Source organism: Sparus aurata, chromosome 22, assembly GCF_900880675.1.
Source record: "Sparus aurata chromosome 22, fSpaAur1.1, whole genome shotgun sequence".
Lineage (NCBI taxonomy): Eukaryota > Metazoa > Chordata > Actinopteri > Spariformes > Sparidae > Sparus > Sparus aurata.
Window position 1 is genome coordinate 29,754,720 of NC_044208.1, and position 22,626 is coordinate 29,777,345.

At 43.0% G+C, this 22,626-nt stretch overlaps 2 protein-coding genes across 8 annotated transcripts in view; both read left to right on the forward strand.

Annotated features, from left to right (window-relative positions):
* adgrg6 (adhesion G protein-coupled receptor G6) overlaps window positions 1-22,458 on the forward strand; it is an 85,156-nt gene extending 62,698 nt beyond the window's left edge. For 6 of the 7 annotated variants that reach the window (XM_030405308.1, XM_030405310.1, XM_030405311.1 and 3 more), the window contains 10 exons: window positions 490-535; window positions 850-956; window positions 2,708-2,835; window positions 2,985-3,253; window positions 3,456-3,558; window positions 4,037-4,187; window positions 4,463-4,595; window positions 5,076-5,177; window positions 7,321-7,476; window positions 19,950-22,458. In XM_030405308.1, coding sequence (XP_030261168.1) covers window positions 490-535; window positions 850-956; window positions 2,708-2,835; window positions 2,985-3,253; window positions 3,456-3,558; window positions 4,037-4,187; window positions 4,463-4,595; window positions 5,076-5,177; window positions 7,321-7,476; window positions 19,950-20,161 — 1,407 coding nt within the window. In that variant the 3' untranslated portion in view covers window positions 20,162-22,458. Of the gene's footprint in view, window positions 1-489; window positions 536-849; window positions 957-2,707; window positions 2,836-2,984; window positions 3,254-3,455; window positions 3,559-4,036; window positions 4,188-4,462; window positions 4,596-5,075; window positions 5,178-7,320; window positions 7,477-8,223; window positions 8,266-19,949 lie in introns of all 7 variants that reach the window. The other variant, XM_030405307.1, reaches the window with a different exon arrangement.
* LOC115574089 (NACHT, LRR and PYD domains-containing protein 14-like) overlaps window positions 1-22,626 on the forward strand; it is a 915,401-nt gene that overhangs the window by 288,347 nt on the left and 604,428 nt on the right. The gene's annotated exons all lie outside the window — the stretch shown is intronic.

Genomic DNA, 22,626 nt, shown 5'->3' on the forward strand with positions numbered 1-22,626 from the left:
TTGTATTTTCTCTTTTGTTTTGATTTCCTTTATTTTCTCTTTTATTGTTTTTTCAACTCTGTAAACTTTATTTAATTTACTTCTCTTATCGAATATAAACCTTTATATTCTTTATTTTATTGGTATTATCTGTTTTATATATTTGATCTGAACAGTTCTGTGTTCTCGTCTGGTGCTGCTGTGCAACATGTTTCTCTACTTCCTGTCAGTGATGAGGGTTTACAACAGGACTGAAACTTCCATGTAGGGAAGTAAAACGTACGGAAAGTATAACTGCAGCACAGAATGTGACCGTTTGACTGCTCAGATGTTTCTGGATAAAGAAAAAGAGTAAATCAGGTCAAATCTAAGTGAAAACCTTTATTTACACAAAGCGAAGACGAATAAATCATCTTGAAAATGAAAGCAGTTGTTAATTATTAGGTTACCTGATGATTGATGAGCTCTGGTGGACTTAATGCTTCTTCCCGTCCTCTTCTGTCCCGACAGCCCTCCCTGAATCCTCGCTGCATGTTCTGGGACTTCGACATGAACGGTGAGTCCGTTCGTCTGTCGTCACGTCGCCTGAAACACTTCAGGTCCGCTTCAGCTGCTCTGATCCGCAGGGAGCCCAGAAACAATCTGAACAACATCCATCTGTTAAAGTTTCATCCAAGAGCTCTTTACATCAACTCGCTGCCGTCCAGCGGGACGCTGACGGCCGAGTTTATCCTTAATTCACCTTTTTGGATCATTTGTCCGAGGTTCAGGCCACATGTGCACATAGATACACCTCCATACCTTCACTGTGTGCTCAGATAGATAGATAGATAGATAGATGTGGTTGTAATACCTCTGTGCTGCCACCAGGTGGGGATGGAGGCTGGAACGAGGAAGGCTGCAACGTGTCTGCAAAATCCAGCAGCAACAAGACCGTGTGTCTCTGTAACCACCTGACGCACTTCGGCATCCTCATGGTAAGACTGTCATCATGTCCGACACTAACAAACACAACGAGTCGGTTTATTAAAAACTCCGGTCGTGTCGTCAGTTTGATGTCGTTTCCATCAGAAAAGGTTTTGGGGGAGAGAAGTTTAGACTTCCTGAGGTCTTTACTGAAACACCAGCAGCGTATTTTACTGTTTGTAGGTGATTTTGGATTTATTTGACTTGTTTTTTAATGTTTTACTTTAATGTTTCTTTCAAGCATCTCTTCGACACGACCTGACATTCATATTGTTAAGTTTTATGGATTTATGTGTCAGTTTGTGTAGTTGAGATTGTGTCTTCTGTGTCGTCTGCTCTGATATTCTTACTTTTGACTTTTAGTAAACCTCCAGATAGTTTCTGTCCAACTTCTGCGACATTCATAACCATTTACAAACTCACCAATAGAACAATCAAACCTTCTTTAATATCCTGCAGCTGTTCTGTTAATGGCTCTTTAGCTCCTCTGAGATAAATTCATCAGACTCAAAGACAAAAATAAAAGTTTAATTGAAAGAAAGTACTCGTCTACTTTCCATGAATCTGTTGATTACTCTCAGGATCAATGGATTAGTTGTTTATTCGTCTATGATTGCTTTTGAAGAGAACTCTTAGTTTTCTGTTATTAATGAACCACATTAATAAATCTGATTTCTTGATTTTCACAATAGCTGGGCATAGAATAATTCATTGGTTGATATTTGTACTGTGTTACCTTGATACCTGCTGAGCCTGTTTTTCAGTAAGTTACAGCTTCGGTTTGTTTCATTTGACATTTATTGTTGTTAATTTGATGACTGTCAACATTCAGCAACAACTGTTCCAGTGAAGACGTGTTGTAAATGATCCTCAGAGTGAAGAATGAGAACACAGACAAACTGAAACCATGGTGACGTTCAGCTCACAGGGACAAACTTTAACATTTCATGACTAGAAAAGTATTTAAAGTGCAGCTGAGGAGCTTTAACATGAATGTTGAGTGAGTTGCTGTGATTGATTTTTGGGCCTGATGTTCTTTAATGTAGGATTGCTGATTATACACCGATCAGGTGTAACATTATGACCACGTACGTAATGTTGTGAAGGTTCCTGACCTGCTCTGACCATCAAGACTTGGACTTCAGACCTCTGAGGGGTCCTGCTGAGTCTGGCACCAGGGCGTTTTATAGTGGATCCTCTGGGTCCTGTATGATGGGGGATGGGACCTCCATGGACTGGACCTGCTCCAGCACGTCTTACTCATGCTCCTTCAGATTGGGATCTGAGGAATTTGGAGGCCTGGTCAACACCTTGGGCCCTTTGTTGTGTTCCTGGAGCTGATCCTGAGTGTTGGCGGTGTGTCAGGGCACGTTGTCCTGCTGGAGGGCCATCAGGTGGTGTTGTAGTGATGGGGGTGTACCTGGTGTTTGGATGGGTGGTGCGTCTCAAGTGGCTTTCTCATGGATGCCAGCACCAAAGGTTTCCCAGCAGAGCATCCTTTGTGATGAGATGATGGATGTTATTCACGTCACCTGTCAGTGGTTTTAATGTTGTGGCTGATCAGTGTATGTAACTACAGCTGGTGGGAGGAAGCGTAACGGAGCAGATAATGGAAATACTCAAAGTAAAGAAGCTCAAAAGTTTACAGTACTTGAGTAAAATGGACTTTGTAGATTCCACCACTGTTTTTGTCTCACTGGTTACACACCTGTCATCAGTCTCCTTGATCACACCTGGTATTTCTCCGTCTGTCTGTCTGCAGGACATTTCTGGAGCTTCACCCCACATCGACGCGAAGAACAACAAGATCCTGACCTTCATCACCTACATCGGCTGCGGCATCTCCGCCATCTTCTCTGCAGCCACGCTGCTCACATACATCGCCTTCGAGTGAGTCGCCAGAGAAACCAAACTATGTTTAAAGTCACTGTCAGTGTGTGGAACTGAAAATGAAGACAAACTGCAGCAAAAAAAACAAAAGTCAAACTCAAATTTCACCCACATGCTCCGTCTCATCTTCTCCCTGTTTCCTTCCTCAGAAAGCTCCGGCGCGACTACCCCTCCAAGATCCTGATGAACCTCAGCACGTCTCTGCTGTTCCTCAACATGGTCTTCCTATTGGACGGCTGGCTCGCCAGTCTGCAAACCGACTGGCTGTGTCTGTCCGTGGCCGTCTTTCTGCACTACTTCCTGTTGACCTCCTTCACCTGGATGGGGCTGGAGTCCATCCACATGTACATCGCTCTGGTCAAAGTCTTCAACACCTACATACGAAGATACATCCTCAAGTTCTGCATCGTTGGATGGGGTGAGCAGCTTCAGCTACGACTTAATAACTAAGATACGTTATCTTAGAAAACAAGTGTGTTTAGTGCTTCAACATGAGTGAGAAACTTTGAAAATAACTGAAACAGGCTCAGGGAGTGTCAGTATTATTGTGTCATCAGTGCAGCCAATATCTGATCAATACATGTAAGTCAGGAGCTCAGATGTTGGACTGTGTTTCCCAGGTGTCCCTGCTGTGTTGGTCGGGATCGTTGTCTCTGTGGATAAAAACTCTTACGGCCTTCAGAAGTACGGCAGAGGAGAGTCGGGAGAGGGATCCTCAGAGTTGTAAGTTATTATCATCAGAATTACTGGTTCTGTTTTGTCATTTTATGGAAGGACAGACTGAAGTGATAGAAATCATTGATGATGAATACGGATGTAACGATATACAGAATTTCATGATATCGCCGTAAAAAACTGCCGGGGCAGCAAAGAGCCTGCAGCTGACAGCAGGGTGGTGTGTTTACTGGTGGGGAAACAACAGCTCGCAACTGGTGCATCAGCGCCGCCTGCTGGCTGTCGACCCGGTAACACCAGACAACCACTGACACTGTTAAACCTCCCCAGGGGGTCCTGGGAGTCCTGCTGTACGACCACAGGGCAGAACAGTCCAGTGTGTTCTTTCACAGCCGGCTACTTTTATTTTACTGAAGATGGAAAGCAGAAGTAGAAAATGAAAACAAATTGTATATGATTGATAAATGCTGTACATCAGATTTATTTAAGGACACTGTTTCCTTTTGTGTGTGTGTCCTCTCCTCAGCTGCTGGATCCAGAATTCGGTGGTGTTCTACGTCACCTGCGTCGGTTACTTCTGCGTGGTGTTTCTGCTGAACGTCGCCATGTTCATTGTGGTGATGCTGCAGATCTGCGGCCGCAACGGCAAACGCAGCAACCGCACGCTGCGAGAGGAGGTGAACGTTTACAGTCAGGTCGATTAACACCAGGGAAGATTTAATACTAAAAGTTAAACAGTCATCTCTGAGTTCTCCTCCCATCGGGTGGAAGGTCTGGATCTGATCCAGACTCTGTCGACACACTCCACAAACGCTGTTTTGTTTTAATCCCAGGAGGCAGAAATCACATATTGTGCACTGAAGGAAAAAGAATAAACAGGAGGAATACTTAGAGATATCTCAGCACACACTCACTGTTCGGTTCTGTTCTGTTCGGTTCTGTTCTGTTCCAGGTTCTACGAAACCTGCGCAGCGTGGTCAGCCTCACCTTCCTGCTGGGGATGACGTGGGGCTTCGCTCTGTTCGCCTGGGGGCCCGTCAACCTCGCCTTCATGTACCTGTTCTCCATCTTCAACTCGCTGCAAGGTAACACAAACAACCAGCTGATCAGCTGTTTCACATTCATTTTGATATTTCATCAGATTTTTTTGTTTCACGTGTTTTATTTTCTTATGGAAATGTTAGCGGATCAGTATTTTTAGCCACCCTGAGCGTGTGCTACGAGCTGTTATACATGAGTAATTTAATCAGTTTACACGTGCAGCTTTTCATTATCTTCCAACATGTGATCTGGGGAACTTCCTCTAAAGTATCAAGGCACCAGAATACATACGATGACATCGACTCTGTTCAAGAACGTAAAGGGGAGAACACGCAAACCTCCGTTAAAATTGTCCCACCCACATTTTTGAAATACTTCCTGCACCCACGGCTGCAGCGCGGTTTTTCTGTGAATCTCCAGAAATGTTTCACCTAACTTTCCATCAGCATCGCGGTGAGGCGATGACCGGACGGTAGTTCTGAGGTGAACTGACTCTTCTTTCCTCTCTGTGTTTCTGTCTTCAGGTCTGTTCATATTTATCTTCCACTGCGCCTTGAAAGAAAACGTCCAGAAGCAGTGGAGGAGATACCTGTGCTGCGGACGATTCAGGCTGTCAGACAACTCAGGTAACTGACTGACTGTCTGTCTGTCTGTCTGTCTGTCTGTCTGTCTGACAGAACCATTACAGTGGTACAGGAGTCGTGTCAGGTCTGTCTGCGAGTCTCCTGCCAGGTTCCCACAGCAGCAGGAAAAAAAAAACTGAAGGCACTTTATTAAAATATAAAACCTGAGACAGCGCGGCTTTACAGCTAATAAAAAAAGATAAAACAAAAGACGTCTCAGAGAGCAGGAAGTCCTCCAGGTGCAGGACTGTGTGGATGTGCTGTTCTCTGCTGCTGCCGCTTCATCCTCTGTTTTCCCTCCAAAGATTCCAGGTGAAGCTGTTTGTTGAGGTGAAGTCTGTGAACTGGCTCTCAGCCAACACATTCCTCAGTGGAACCAGGGTCACAGTGAAAAGGCAGCGTTGGTACATTCTTCATGTAATCATGCATGCAGAGTTCTTATTGAATCAACAGTAAATGAGGTGATATCATCCGAGGGAACAGTGGTGCTGCAGTGAACCGCAGGGACGAGCGGGGCAGAGAGCAGAATCTGAGTGAACGACAGATGTGTTTGTGTTTGTTATCGATCCGTCCATCATGCAGCATCAGGTAACAGGTGAACCGTGTGCAGCCAGAACAAACAGCTGCAACTCTTCATTTTGATTTTCATCCGTGAAATTTTTGTCTCAATGCTGCATTTTTTATCTTTTATCTTCGTGCCCATCAGTCGGCTGGTTTTACCTCATATCGCCTTTATTTTGGCCACAAAGCTGCAATCACGGTAAAAACACCACAAAGCCTGCAGCCGGCGGTCGAGAGGCTCGTACGTTCTGCACCTGCCTGAGAAGAAATAACTCTCCAGACCAGCAGGTGGCGGTGCTCAGAAATCAGAAGACTGCAAATATACAAACTGTCGTTGTGAGAAAGCGGCGGGAAAAGTCGTAACAGTCACTGAACTGATGAAATCTAACTTCTATATTCAATGAGCTGAACAACCAATCAGAGTCATTTCTCTCGTCACCAGTTCACTGTTTTAAATGTGTTTAACAAATATCTCGTTGTGGTCATGGAACATTAGCCGACCTGAAGGCAGGACAAGCAGACGTGGTACTGGATGAAGCTGAGTAGCTCTCCAGGTAAAGTTCTCACCTGCAGCTGCAGATGTTGAGGCGCAGGTTTGAATCCTCTTTTTGCATCAACGAGTAAAATTTGTCCATCATAAAAACATTAATTTGAACCACTAGACGTTCTTTAGACGTGACTGCAGTCGTAAAGATCATTGTATAAACTTTATTCCTGAACCCCGTGAGAACGTTGTATTGACGTGTTTTGGAGTCTCTGCTCGGTGGGAACTTTCACATAGGACATATTTTTATGCAGAGCTGACAAAGAAAACAACAAATGCTTCCAGAATGCCTCGGTCATGTCTCCGGTCCTGTCTGCTTTCACGTCTCGAGGCTGCTTTAAAACAGCGGGAGATGTTGCTGGACTGTGTTTATCTCAGTATTTTTGGGGGATTGACACATCTGGGTGATGCTGTCTGATGTTTGTTAGCGTGTTCGACGTGTTCCCACTCACATACAACTGCTGATCGATGTGGACACACTGTTCTCACCAACCATTGGTTTGTATTGAGACAGCAGTGAAGCAGCGGTGACTTCATGACATCAGATCTTAATATAAATGCACCCAATGAATATTATCTGTGTGTAATTAATGCATTTCTGAAGTAACTTGATGAAATGTGTTCATTTTAAATATCGTCCAATGAGGTGAACCAAACCGACACATGTTGATAAATGAATGAGCGCAGCGGCTCTGCAGATTCTCACTGTGAACATTTATTTCTGAATCTTAATATTTATACGTCCTGAACCTGCAGCGTGTCGGTCGGGACGTTTTGAATCTGAGCCTGAGCGTCTCAAACCCATCAGACATTAAATCTACTTCTGCACATCTGTTCTGGATTACTAATGTCTGTCATGGGATTATCCATGAGAGCATTCCATGTTAGATGAGAAGAAGATGGGAAAATAAGCGAGGGCAGGGGAGGGTGGAGGAAAGGATTTAGAGGGAGGGAAGGAAGGAAGGAAGGAAGCAAGGAAGGTAGGAAGGAAGGAGTCCTCTGATCAGGACCACTCAGCTGATCATTGTGTTTCTGCTGCAGACTGGAGTAAGACGGCCACCAACAACACCAAGAAGGTGAGCTCGGACAACCTGGGCAAGTCTTTGTCCTCCAGCTCGTTCGGCTCCAGCACCGCCAACTGGACCTCCAAAGCCAAAGCTACACTGAACCCGTTCACCAAGAGACACAGCAACACAGGTGAGACCCAGAGAGAGGTGGACGACGCAGAGAAACGTGTTCTCTTTGAGCAAACACTGCCACACGTTCCACTGCATCATTGAGACTTATTTCTGAAGAGTATCACTTAAAGGAACAGTTCACCCAAATAATGAAATCCACTCATCTCCTCCCTGATGTTTGTAAGGCAAGTTAGAAACAGACATCTTTCTTTGGTTGGTTGTCTGTTTTAAATCAAGTGTCCAGCTACTTCAGGACTACAACACTGACTTTATATTTAAACAGGAGGAGGAGAAGAGGACTGAGTTTTTTCTTTTTGGGTGAACCTTTCCTCTAGTGTGACTTTAATAGACGCTGCAGACTCAAACGCTGCCTTTAATAGAGTTTATCACAGTTATTAATGAAACAATATATCATCTTATTAACAGGAGCAGTTATGAAGTAAAATCACAGTAAATATGAACATTTGACTGTATTTTCTGAGTAAAAACAAGAAGTGGACTGGTAGAAGCTGGACAGGACTTCACAGCTGTTGGTAAGAGAGAAGCCATCTTGGATTCTGAGGTCCGGGTTGGTGAGGTGTGTCGGACCTCGAGGGGAACTTCTGATGCACCGTCCCTCCGTTAGCATGTAGCCGACACACACTCACTGTTTCCTTCAGCCCCTCTGCACTGATCCATGAGTGTGTGATCACTGTCTCAGGTGGTGGAAGCAGCCGTGATCTCCTCACGTGATGTTCATGTGTCTGCCTCTGTGTTTGGTGTGTAGAAAGCTCTTCCAACCAATAGCGAGAGCGGAGGACCGACGGAGGTAAAGCTAAAGCTGATTGGCTGATTGACTTCCTGCTTCTGGCGTCATGTGATCCCCTCTGTGTTTCCCAAAATGTTTGTGGTCAAAGTTAAAATCTGGAGTTTCAAATTCAACATTCATGAGTTTAATTTTCACTGAACAACAAAAAAAAAGGAAAGAAATCTCAAACTTGACGACTTTGCTGGCGGACATATTGGGAAAGCAGACACTGTGTGTTGTGATTGGCTGGTCACTGTGATGTCATTTCACGCCATCTTTACCAGCCTGAGTCACACTGAGCGGGAGGAGGCTCAATTTTCACCCATTGACACAAATCAAACTACAACTCCTCCCGCCCAGAGCGCCCCAGGGTGCAGAAACAAGCACGCCCTGACAGACTGCATCCAAGCTAACATCTGCCTCGTTTAACTGTGATTGGTTTGAATTCTTAATAAGAACAGAGTAACAACAAGCTAACACTGACTCGTTAGTCAGACTGATGCAATAATTTGGGTCTGCTCAGTAGAATTAACAGCAAATGTCCAAATACTACATAAAACCCCACTGAGACAGTTAGTAAGATTCCATCTGCTCTCCAAATTACTGAGCCAGTTACAAGTTTATTTCAATAAAAAGCTTCAGGCTGACCTGTTCCACGAGTTCCTACAGCAATCCCATTGAGTACAAATACTGAAGGTTTCAGTGTCTGGTTGTGTTTTTATTCCCTTTTATTTCATCAGTCACAGAAACCTTTGGAACTGTATCTGCATTTTAACATCTTAATCAACTAAATCTTTGTTATATGATTTGGTGAATTATTTACTGCCAGTATCCCAAAAATGTCCAACAAACGTTTCCTCGAGGTAACGGTGTGTCGCCCCTCGCTACGACTTCCAGGAGAGAGTCGGAGAACGAGACTAAAATCTAACACTGATAGATTTCATCAGCAGCGAAGCGACCACAGGAGCTAATGTGAGCTAATGTTAGCGAGTAGCAGAGCAAACCGAAATTAAAGTAACGCTACACTCATGAAGTAAAGTCCATTTCCCCTCCCGCTCCAGTCAGCAGTACAGAACAGAACCAGCCGACGATGGAGGTCCGCTCCGGATCACTGCTGCAGTCAGGCTGATCAACAGGAGTGAAGATCAATCACACAAGTTACAAACTCATCTCTGAGCTCTGCTACCATCAATTTACATCTCCGGATCAGAACCTGATGAGATTAAAATATGGGTTGGTCTGTTTGGTCCAGAGAAAATTCATAGTAAGTTTAATTAACCCCTTTAACCCTTCAAGCTCCAGGGTGCCACTCAGCCGACACACCTTTAATCACGCTCACCTACACACGTCTGTCCTGCAGCGTCACGTCCTCAACAAGCTTCCAGACAAACAGCACTGCAGCAGCGTACAAGTCAGAGAGCGAACTGGCAGCAAGTGTTGCTGCTCTTTCTCTTTGACAGCAGCACTAATTAAATACTGCCTGTCCATGACTTGTTGAAAACAAGTTCGTCCATATTGTCCCTCTTTCAGCTCAGCTGTCAACCAAATGTGCAGCAGCTCCACCCACAGACTCAAAGAACAGCGACGACTGTTAGATTTACTGCCAAACCAAACACATGAACTGTGAATTAAAGGATTTAAAAAGCACAGACATTTGACAGCCTGTAGAAATGACTAATTGTGATTTCAGTCGGACTCGTTTCTGTGTTTAATTTGAGAGGCAGAATCCATCTTAATGAAATGTCCTCTGAGGGGTTCCAAAAGAAGGGAAGAAAAAAACCAAACGTTTAGTCCTCAGAAGCATCAAAGACAACTTTGACAACAGGTTGTTTGTTTCCAGAGCCAGAGTGCTTTAAAACCTTTTTTTTTTTTTTTTATTGGCCAGTTCCAGATGAAAGAAGACATTTCTCAGAAACACAGCTGCAGAAGATTACGTTCATCTTCTGCCTGATCATCTGACATCAAAGAAAACAAGTCAAACACTGATTCCATACTAACTAATAAATACTGGAGGTACTCGCTGGTCGTTTGAGGAGTTCAGAGGTTTTCCCCAAAACTCGTTTGAGAAGTTGTCGTCACCGTCTTTACTGCAGCTTACATGTCAAACAGGCATGTCGATCACACGTCCCTGCCTGCTGAAGTCTCGGCCTCTTCAGCTGCTAAACGCTCCACTTTGTTCACCAGCTCAGCAGACTGAGGCTGTGACGCCTTTCGTTTCCTGCACTGTGAATATCAGTGGCACTTCTTAGCCCCCTGGTTGATTTTCTGGGGATAACCCCACAATGTCTGGGCTGACCCTTATCTGAAGTGAAGCCAGCAAGCCCTCGGCTAAAGTCGGGCTTTTGCCAGTGCAGGAAACTTGCACCTTTATTCTTCCTCGCTGTCTGTGTGAAAACTACAGCAGCAGAATCTGGGAATAGTTCTGTTCCACCTCTGATCCATCAGTGGAAGATGTAACAGAACCGATGACGTTTACAGTCTGACAGTTTAACAGATCCTTTACTCATCAAATAAAAGAGGAATGACCCGCACTGTAACCAACAAAGCAGCGTTACAGGACCGAACGACAGGAATGCGGCAGCAGGTCGAGTCTTCAGCATCTGAAATGAGGAAAAAACACAGATTTATACGTGGAAAAGTGTCTGTCATCCTGTCTGTCATCCTGTCTGTCATCCTGTCTGTCACAGTGTTGTTTTTGGCAGCCATTTTAGATTTAGTCTTAGTCTTTTGGACTAAAATGCTTTTTAGTTTTAGTCAAATTTGAGTCATTTCTATATGTGATAGTTTTAGTCCAGTTGTAGTCGACGAAAACTCAAACAGGTTTTAGTCAGTTTCAGTTCAAAAAACAAAAGAGGAAGTATATTCTTTTAACAAATTAATTTAGGTCATAAAATCTGCAAGCTCACGATGTGTTGCAATGTGTTGAACTTGTAGATCTGCTATTTTCACCACTTACGTGTGACACTCTTGTTTGATGAAGTAGGGCATCAATTCTTGAAAAAAACAGTTGAAATATGTTGGAAGAAAAGTTGAAAAGTTAAAATATGGAGATAAAAGGTTTCTGTCCAACAGCACTCTCCAATACTGATGGATTATATTTAAAATAAGTCCATATATCTGAGGTCAACATGTGACGTGACGTGAAGCTCGAAGTTGGGCTGTCAACAGTGACAACAAATTTGTCTTCAAAATAAGAGCTTTACACAACACCCCATCGGAGTTTAGAACTGGGTTCTTAGCGGGGGCTTTTAATTTGAAAGTAGCGACCGTTCCTAGCTTGCCGCTACAACAACAAGCGGGCAACGAAGACAGCAGAGATGTCATGCATTTTAAACGTCTGACAGACCCACTAACATTTACATTCATTCTCGTCTTGTCAACGAAAACTCACACACGTCTCGTCATGTTTTAGTCATCAAAGAGCCGTGTTTATCTGGTCACTGTCTCGTTATCGTCATGAAAAAAAGGGGCGTCAACGAAATATTTTCGCCATCGTCATTGTTGATGAAAACAGCACTGGTCTGTCATCCTGTCTGTCATCCTGTCTGTCCTACGGACTCTTCAGCAGCTTCTGCTGTTAACTGGTGGTGATGTCGGGCAGAAAACTGTGTTGTTGTAGTTAATGTCTTTGGCAACGTATATTGAAAATAAAATCACCAATTCTTTGTAAGGAAAAGTCACCGTGACGGTCAGCCCTCCCACCAACTGAGACTCAGTGAACAGCATCCTGTGGGAGTGAGAGCCAGACAGGGTCCTGTGTTCACTGATGGTGATCATGTGATGATGTCATCTCCAGCAAAAACCTTCTCTTCACTTCTCTTCTAAAAGAAATCACACATATCAACGTTATGATGTGTACCATCAGCACCGGCCTGCTGTATGAACTCTGCTTGGTTCAGTGTCGAGCCTTCGTTGCTGCGATACTGCAGCATCTCTTCGTGACGAGCGCTGTTGATTAGCGCGGTGACAGATGTCAGGTCGTTTGCACATGCTCTCCGCTGTCTCTGGGTCGGGCTGCCAGGTACCACGACACACATCCTACCAGAAACTGAGACACTTGTTTAATTTGCTTCACTATTAAATCAGGAAATTAACAGGAGTATTTACAACCGCAGCACAGCATTTATTACTAATTATATAACAGGGATGTCGTGATTTTGGTTGTAAATCAAAAGTCGCTCGACATCAGTTTTCAATTTCCATCACTGAATTTCCAGGCAGCATCAGCAGTTCATCAGGTCTCAGAGCTTCTTCTACCACAAACAAAACGCATCTCGTTTATTTTTTCAGAAGAACTTAAACATATTTTACACATCTGCAAAGATTTTACTGCCAAGACTCAACAGTATCTGTGTGGTGTGATGAACTAAAAGCACGTGTTAAACGCATGTGGCCGAGGTTGAACAATATAAATGTAAAGGTGACCAAACTTTGGAACAAAAAGAAGATATCGAGACAAAGTATGATGTCGTCACATTTATCCTGCGAGGGAAACTTTCTTTTATCACAAAATTCAGCTCAGTCTGTCGGCCTTAAACCGTGACCTTAAAATATGAAGTCACAGTTTTGTTTGTCCAGCGCTGCTTTCAGTGTCTCTAAATGAATCTCTTCGTTCGACAGTCCCATGAAACAGTAGTCCCGAGCTGCAGTGAGTGAAAACAAGTTCATGTTCGTCACAGCCTCTCGTGCTTCACAACGTGTTGATGAAACCGTCAACAGATTAATTTAATCAGTGAGGCTGAATGTGTCGTAAATCCTGACGTCTGGCTTCGGTGTGTGGACCTCACACACACATAATGTTTTGTGTTGCATCAGTGTGTGTGTGCTCTCGACCCACAGGAATGAATTCACTTGTCACTTCTAATATTTCATCACAATTATTATATCTGCTGTACTCAGGCAGGACATTTTGTCTCACTCTGCGGTGTTCATTCTTTCTCTCTGCGTTGCCAGATAAACAAACTTGTGGTTTAACTTTCGATATAATCAAATAAACAATCTTCTCAGATTTACCACAGCTGATAAGAGGCTGAAGAGGCTGTTTAACACAGTCGAGGGCAATTCCCGAAACAAGACAATGAGTGTATTGTGTTTTAGGCTGATGGTGGACGTGTCACATATTTGTTTATTATTATTTGTTATTTGTTTGGTTTCAGTCTATAAAACAAACTTTTCAGTCCTCAGACCAAACCCCGCCCAGTGACCAAGAGTTTAAGTGGTGGAAAGGGTTCAAGAATTTGGGTTATTTTACATTTAAAACGTATAAAAATACAAAATATATATATTATATAAAAAAGTTCATCTGCTGTTCTGTTGCACTCCTGCAAACCTTGATTAAACTCGAAGAACCACCGAGGTTGCCCTCATTTACAATCATGCTGAGTTAACAAACAGAAAAGAAAAGAGAGAGGGGAAAAAGAGGCGAACAGAATACAAATAAAAATCAGTTTCATAGAGAGGCACGGAGGTTTGTGATCGTAGGTTAGAAGACTATGGATGTTTATAGTGGGATGACGTTGGGTGGATGACTTTCCAAATTCAAACCGTCCTCGGGGAACCTTTAGCATGAGCCTGTCTCTAGTGAGAGTTTGTTCCAAAGTTCACTCCAGCATCTCTGATATGTATGGTGGAAGCTTTCCAACAAGGGCTTATAGATAAATACCAATGATTTGTATGCCTCTCTGCAAGTAAAGACAAACCCACTTTATCATTCAATATCCATAACAATCGCCAATAATACATTCCAGTTGCAGTGGATATATGCAAACTACTGCAGTCAGTACCTCAGGTTCGTGCGTGAACCTTGTTTGAGCCGCCTCAAGTTCTAGTTTAAGATGATCCGAGCATGTTGTAGAGCATTAAAGGAAAGTTGTAGGTTTGCAGATTCAACATTACAATACACAACAGTGTCATCAGCATACAGACGCCGTCGACAGCCGTCAATAACGAGACAGTGTCATTAATGTAGGTGGTGAAGAGAAGAAGACTCAAAACTGAACCTTACAGAACACCTTACATTAGTAACAGGATTTCAGACTGGAACGTCGCCGACTTCACTAATTCAGAATGGTGATGACGAATGCTTTAGTTGGTTGTTTACCAAAGACTCCATGATTTTTGCGAGATTGGTCCGTTTCCTCCTCAATGTAACGGAGCTACACCATCAAACTTCCAATTCTTTGAAACCCTCTGGAGAACTATTTCTCACTGCACAGTAGAGATCTTCAGGGGTTAAAATATTTTACCCAATCCAAAATGAATCCCAGAATAGCCACCTGAAACCAATTGGTCATCTTAAGACACCTAATCTAAAAAGAACACGAGCATCGACCGCATCCAAGATATGCTGGACCTGACCACATCCAAATTGAGACAGAACAGCCACATTGGCAGCAACGTGATGCATCACTGGCATCACCAGATTGGGTCTGTTTTTACCCAATCCAAGAAGAACCCATGAAAAGCCAACTGAAACCAACTGGTCATAAAAAAAACACCTAATCCATAAAGAACACGAGGATAGACCGAATCCAAAATATGCTGGACCTGACCACATCCAAATTGAGACAGAACAGCCACATTGGCAGCAACAGGATGCATCATAAGTTAGCAAGCAGTGTTTAACTGTCTGACATGAAATCAAACTCATGGAAGGATTTACTATTAAATTATATTTTACTGTTCCATCCTTTGTTTTCCACACTGAGCGATTGGAAACAGTCTTTTCTACTCTGTAGTGGGTTGCTGTTTGAAAAAAGGCTGAAAACTACGACACCTTCGCACACAAACAACACAACTGCCCGTTGATGTTTAGACTCTATTTAGCCTGATCAGTTTGCTCAAAGGTGAGTCAGTCCCAAAGTTAAGCCCAGGTTAAAATATCCAACTTTGCAGCAGAAAAAGACAAGTTAACAGCCCAGCAGCTAATTTCCCCGCTCATGAAAATTGTAGATGTGTAGGATTTTTATATAACTCACTTGTTTAAAATATATGAGTGCGTCGAGTTGGAGTCAGGTACTAAAATTCAGGCTGGTATTACCCAAATTGACCTTCATCCTGTTTTTTCAGAAACCTCGTGGAGGCTCTGTCCACTATTTTTACAGTTGGTTTGACGGCTTCAGTTCAGTAACCTCTGAATTCTTCTTGCATTTCTTTTTGCAAGGAAATCATCTCGTCATCGTATCATGAATTATCCAGAGTAGTTCAACCGTGTCTGATCCACTGTGTGATTACTCACACTGTTATTACTCAGTCAACTCGGCCAGAGTCTTGACTGATGCATGTGCGAGGTGCTGGTTACAGTATCCAGATAGACTTGGCGAAAGTGGAACCTCGGCTGTGTTCCGACTTTCGAGTGTTAATTCTGGACACCATTCAATCAGCTTGTGGTAGATATGAACAGAGACACGAGCGTCTTGGCGAGCTGGTGGATAGTTTTTGATGTAACACTTGATTTCCCTCCAAGAATAGCAGATGGACCCTTGTCTGTTTCATTTTGTTGGCCATGTGCTCGCTAATTTCTGCCCAAATTCTTGTCAGAATGTCTTTAGCGTGTCCAGGACTTTAAAGAATTGCAAATAATCAGTTTTTAGTCTTCTATAATTCTCCAAACCTCCAACCTTTTCAGTGAGTTTGTTATTGTGATGCTTTGTTTTGGGCTGTAATGCATGACTGACTAACGTGTCAGGTAATGAGTAGGGTTGAGTGAGTTCTGCTGAGATGAGCATCCAGCACAGGTTAGGTTCTTTTCATGGGTGTGAGTATCATCCAGGTAAATGTGTCAGTATCCAAACTGGTGATCCTCATTTCATAGCAGAGTGAAGTGTTTTCATTCCACAAAAAGTTCTTGAGATATCTGTCGCTGAAGTTAAAAAGAAGTTTAACATAACATTTATTGAAACTTTAATCTTGAACCCTGTATCAATAAATCAACATCAGTAGTGAACGTTGAAAAGACGTCAAAAATTCTGTAATTCTGACTTTTCAACGTCGACAAAGACGTTTAGCTGACATCTTTTGGAGAAGTTTTTTGCTCTGCTGTGTGTAATCCCACAGTAAACGCTCGCCTGTTGGAGGGTGTGTGAGTCCCGCTGCTTCACTGTCTTGACATCCACAGCTGTGTGCAACAAATGATATAGCTGCTGATGGTCAGGTGGCTGCATGTTGTACCATAACTCTATTCCACTTCTGCTCCTGTTAAACGCTGAAGATGTGACGTGTTGGTGTGAAGGTTTTGGAGTTTATTACTTGTGACTTTTAATGTCAGGTAATTAATCAAGCCACAACTGGATTTACAGATGAGACTGTTTGGAATTTAAACTATCTGTAATGATATACTGGCTAATTGTATTGTGCTCTCTTCTCTGACTCTAGTTGATAGTAAATTAATATGATTACCTTTAAATTGAACTGATCTGGAGCCAATTAATATTATTAGTTACAGCGACAGAAGGCCAAAAGTTTCAAAGGTCGAGTAAGCATTGTTCCTACAGTGATACGTTTCAGTGCTTTGGTCAGTAATAACTGAGCACCTGATTAAATGTTGGACTTCATCCTGTTCAGAATATAACGAGTCAATCAAAGCAAAGCACGAGTTGACGTCATGAAGTAATCAGCACACCTCAATCATGGACATGACATCTTCGACCATTCTGTTTTGTTGTCGTTGATCTTTGGCTCTCTTGCATGACATGTGCTTGAGTCATGATTGTGATTTATTTTTAACCAAATTAAACAAACTGTGAACATTTGCTCACTTCCAAGGATTGATGCTCCACTGCGCACCGGTAGCACTGCACCTGTGATTCCAACATGTTACAAAATGAACCAGCTCATAACTTCCACTGTAAACGGACATCATGGACTGAATACAGCATCCTTCTAAGTTTTTGGCAGAGTTAAGAGTTTCTGCACCAGCGTCCATTTCTTATTAAATGGTTTCTGGATGTTTGAGGTCAGAGAATAACTCCATCCCACAACATGTACCCAGTTCATGGCCAGCGGTTGGTCTGATGTTTCCACAGGTCTTTACTTTGACAGGTTCGATCTTTGTCCTGAAGTGCACGCTGGAGTGAATCTGAGGGGAAAATGTTTCTGTGGTTCAGAGGGGATACGGAAACAAAAACAAACATAGATTATATATGACATCATAGGACATTTCAGAAGTCAGAATTGCTGGATGGGACCAGCTGCACATCGCTGCGAGGAGCCAGGGGCATAATCAGTGATGCAGGATTGAGGGAAGTCGTGACTGTGGCCCGATTCTCGATTCTGACCCCGTAGCTTCGTGTTGCATCGGGACACTAGTTTGGAAGAGAGGCTGGGAATCTTGGGTGTATGTTGATAAAGAAAATATGGCAAATTCATTCCTTTTTTTTAAATTGGTCACATATAGCACAGAGCAGCGATTAAACATTTTCATGCCAAGGAAGACTTTGGCTGAACAGCATGATTCCGAGTTCTTGATGGTACCAGAGGACCAGACAGTATGTGCTTGAGTTGGCTCTAATTTTATACATTTTGCTATATATACTTTGGCTCGTTTTCTTTTAGAACATTCCAAGACGTACAACTGTGAAGGCTGCTATTGTTGGTCCAAATTACAATAAAGAAGGCTGATAAAAAGACATGACTGTAAATTTATTATGACATTCTCAACAAGTACCTGAGCTCATTTCACAGCTGCAACAACCATAAAGATCCTGAAATAAATCAGAAAATGTAAAGTTCACTCTGATGTTTCAGTCAAAGGTTCCATGAAGACACTTAACATTCAACAGATTAACTGTTTCCAGACGTCCTTACATTCGCAGCAATGTTTCTAGAGATAGCGTCCTCATACGTAACAGACTGTATCAATCGATTGCCAGTGACTCTTAAAATAACACATTACAGCGTTCACAAAACCACATAGCAACGTAAAAGCAACAGGCTTAGCAGACTGCCGGACAATCACAGTTTGATTGGGTTGAGGAAAACATTGTGCGTTAGTTTAAAATGTATACGTTACTTCTGTAACAGCCACCTGGATTGAAGTCCTGTGCTTGTTTGACCCAACCATCCACCCGGACATCCTCCATATAGATTTGGTCAATCATTATACTTCTTCACCTGACTTTCTAATTTTCTGTTATCTGCTGCTGATTAGTGATGGTGTATGATTTCATACAACAATCTGTTTTCACCACTTGTGCCAGTGATGCCAGATGGCATTATTTACATGGGAGGTCGGAAACTCTTCAGACATGCAAGTCTGAAGAGTTTTTCAGGGTTAAAGAATCCATCTGAAAACAGATCTGCTCAGCTTGTTCATATTTTTATTGGAGGCTCTACAGAACAATGTATCCGACCTTAAAGATTCGTCAGCAGACATTGCATGTTAATTATGTTTTAGCAATCTCTTCTACTGCTTTCCATCCAAGTTCTCTGCAGTCTAATCAACACATAATCCCCATTACACAAGAGTTTTCAAGCTCCAAATGACAAATGGCAGCATAATGATATCAAAACATAGCAGCACTGGAAGTTGTCATTCTATATCAGGTATGCACATATTTTGAAAAATGATCCAGGGATGAAGTTGAAAATGATATTCACATATGCCTGCATAAACAAGGCTGCTGTTGGAAATCCTCAACATGACCTACTGAGGCTTCACTTGGCCTGGTTGTGTTATCCGTTGGCTCTGAAAACGTTATAATTGCAAGGGCCTGGGAGGGAAGAACGCCAAACTAAGCAACCTCATTCTTAAGAGAAAAACTAAAAACATCGACCAGATTGCCTGGAAAGCCTGGAGTCAGACTTTAACACAGCAGTGTGACTATATATGAATAAAGACACAGAGAATCAAAGGTCTGGTACAGATGATCAGAAATTGCACTCATTAAGCTGTTTTTTCCTGCAGCATGGTCCTCAGGGAGAATAACAGGAGGTAGTAAATTTAGCTCTTAAAGTTGTGTATTGTATTAATTGAAAACTTTTCTTAAAAAATGCGTTGAAAACTGCAGTGAGAATAATTCAATCAATCTATTTTTCCCAACAGCAAATCCTGGGACTGCTTCCCAAAAGCTTAGATGATCTCGCCCAGGTTAAGATCTGTTCTCAAGACTGAGAAGTCCTTTTGTCCTGATCACATTAAGACCCCAATACTCAAGTCCTTCTTCCACAGAAAGAGCAGTCTCATGTGACCCAATAATTACATTTTGGTTGTGTAATAAGAGCCTGTAACTCTCTCTGTTCAAAAGATTGTAGACTTTCTCTGGCTGTCCACAGTCTCCTGCCCAGTTACCTTTCACCTCCTCTTGGTGGATGCCGTGATTGTTTTAATAATTCAGTTTTGCTGATTTGTTTCACTGACAGAGTACACCAGTGCAATCATTTTATCCAGGAGTTCTGTTGTGGTGAAGAGTTGGTTGTAAGTGCTGAGTCCTTGCGTCATGAAGACTCTGGCCAGATGTTTCATTGTGGAATGTCACTGGTGTTTCTGGTGGTAGCTCTGAGATTACTAGTGTTCATTTTGTCTCAATTTTTGGTGGGAATCTTTTCATCCTGTCTAAATACCCATCGGCACGGTCCCCAGAGATAACATACATGCACCCCTAAATTAAATTAAATTAAAGATTCTTACCCTTCCTTCTAACAATCCATTTATTACTGCATAGTCAAGCCATAATCCTTGTGTGTCTTTTTCTGTTCCCCAAATGCAGACAAATGTTACTCCAACCAAACCAGCCCCAGGAGCATCTCCTCGTCCCCCTCCTCCTCCGAAGTGCAGCCCAACTCCTCTCCCTCCTCGTCCTCCATCCTCCCTGTCAGCCAGATGATCGACAAGGTGAAAGATTACTGCTCCACACGCTCCGACAACTTCTACAAGAACATCATCATGTCTGACAGCTTTGCCCACAGCACCAGGTTCTAGTACTTAACTCAGTGTTCTGGGGCCAACCCTCGGTAGCTTCCTTCCAGGTTTTGGAACAGCCTCTAGATAACTCTAGAAAATGTCGTGACACCATCCTGCCGGCAGCCTCAGTGACGGAGGAGACTAGGGGAATGATGGGACCTGACTTGTTGTTTGGGAACTGCCCACAAAACTATTTAAGGCTTCCGTTTTGTTATTCTGGACAACATTCATTTTTTCAGAATGTTTCCCATTCTGGAACTACCTGTAACATTCTGAAAGTCCAAAGTCTGACGTTCTACATGTTTTGGAACGGTTCCCAACATTCTCGATCTCTCCGACAGTTTCTAATCTGCTGTGGAACCTTTGGAACTGCTCCAACCATTCTAGAACTCTCCTGAGTTTCCGCAACAACGGAGTGTTCTAGAATTTCCAATCGTACACTTTTTGAACTCTCTAGGCTTCTGGAGCTTCCTGACCACCACCATTGTAGAACTTTTGTGGGGTGACATGGGCGTAGAACTTGTTCTGGAATGTCCAGTTTTTTTGTTTTTTTTCAACCACTGTCTCCCTCCTGTCATCTAGGATGCCTGGATCCTTTCAGCCGTCCCTCCTCACCCCTGGAGCTTCAAATCAGACTCCCTTGTTTAATCTTAATGTGTTTAATCGTTATTCCATCATGTTCACTGTTGGCAGTCACAGCTGTTGTAGGAACCCCAACTGATTCACAAAAACTCAAGATTTCTTATATATCTAGTCATCAGAATTCATGAAGAGCAGGTTGGTTTGTGTGATACTAATCAGTAGTAGCTAATTACAAATGCAGCGACACTGATCGGCTAGAACATGTAACAGGTGAAGTCAGTAACATGGATCATCTTGTTTAATGCAATGTTCTGCTGGGAAACCGTTGGTCCTAGAATTCCTGTGGGTGTCACTTGACACACACCTCCCACTAAAACCCTGTTACAGACGAGGTACACGCCCTCATGGCAATGCCACTCCCTGATGGCAGGATGGCAGTAAGGAAGGAACATGAGAGTGAGGTTGAGGCATCGACATGGCCTCTAAATTTCCCAAGATCCAAATCTGATTAGGTATTAAAAGGGATGTGCCAGAACAACTCTGCCATGACGGTGTTGGCAGTGGATCCGGGGCCATTGATTGTACTTCTTCCTGCACATCTTATTGATGCTCAATCAGATTGGGATCTGGAATATTTGGAGGACAGGTCGACGCATCAACCTCTTCTTTACAGTCCTTCAGGCACCACTGCCATCTGTGAATGCAGTTGCCATGAGTGGATGTACTCGGTCTTTAACTGTGTGTGTGTTGATGGTGCATGTCAAGTGCAATTCACATGAATGCCTGGACTGAAGAACACTGCATTGTAACCAGGGGATCAGTTTTCTTCACTTCACCTGGTGGTCCTGTCTAGGACCTTCAGGACTAACCTTTAAGTCCTGTGTGGCTGATCGGTTTATGTACAGCATGTAGTACATGATTGAAACCAGAGCCAGCATCTTAATGCACTGTCTTTGCTTTGTATAAAAGTGCCTGTTCATGAAGAAGGAGAAAACTGCCTTTTCATGCAAGATGTTCTAAAGGAAGCCTGTGAACCCCCTGCAACAAACTGTTAAAAACCCACAGACCATGTTAGGATAATCATGGACAAAGTCGCACATTATGGTATTCAAATCCAGGATTTCCTGGATACTTCGGGGCATCTGACAGCTGCAGGGTGGTCAGAGAGCGTTGACGCGATTCTACTGTATCATATCAAATGACAGAATTGGCTGATGTGGCTGCCGGACTGTGGAACTGAGAGGAAATGAAAGGGAGCAGAGAGGGGAGGAAAGAATAAACACAAGGTGAGAAGAAGAAAAAAAGTTCTGTTAGAAAAAAAGTAAGCTGTTATGTCTTGGTGTTTTTTTAATACTGTGATGTTTGTTTAAACTGGCCGTGTGCATGTGTGTGTGGAGCCATATCCTCTGTAAATATTGATGATCTATCTATTCTATGTGCCTTATTCTATAGTGTTATAATGTGTCCAGATGCTTTTGTTCATTCCTTCACGGGGTCCTGGAAGGGTTACCAGGACTGTACATAGAAACCCAAACATACTTCAACTGCCCGTGCAGTGCAGTCCCACAGTCTGCTGTCCTTTCCACCTCGCTGAGGAACAAGTCACGTTTAAGGAAGGCAGAAATCTTAGGATGGATGAAACAGAACAGGAGAATAATGAGTCTTCTACCTGACAGCTGCGGACCAGCCAATCAAGGTGCTCAAACATTGTCAATGGTCATAAAGATAAAAAATGCTCAGCTCCCTGTGCTCGTCATGCAGGGGAAAATCCACAGCAACAGTAATCCTGTTCGAGATAGGAATCTGATTTGTGTATTTTTAATTTGTTCTTATGACGGTATACAAAAGTCCTAGCATGAAGAAATACACATGGTGCAGCTCCTAGGAAGATATTATCACCG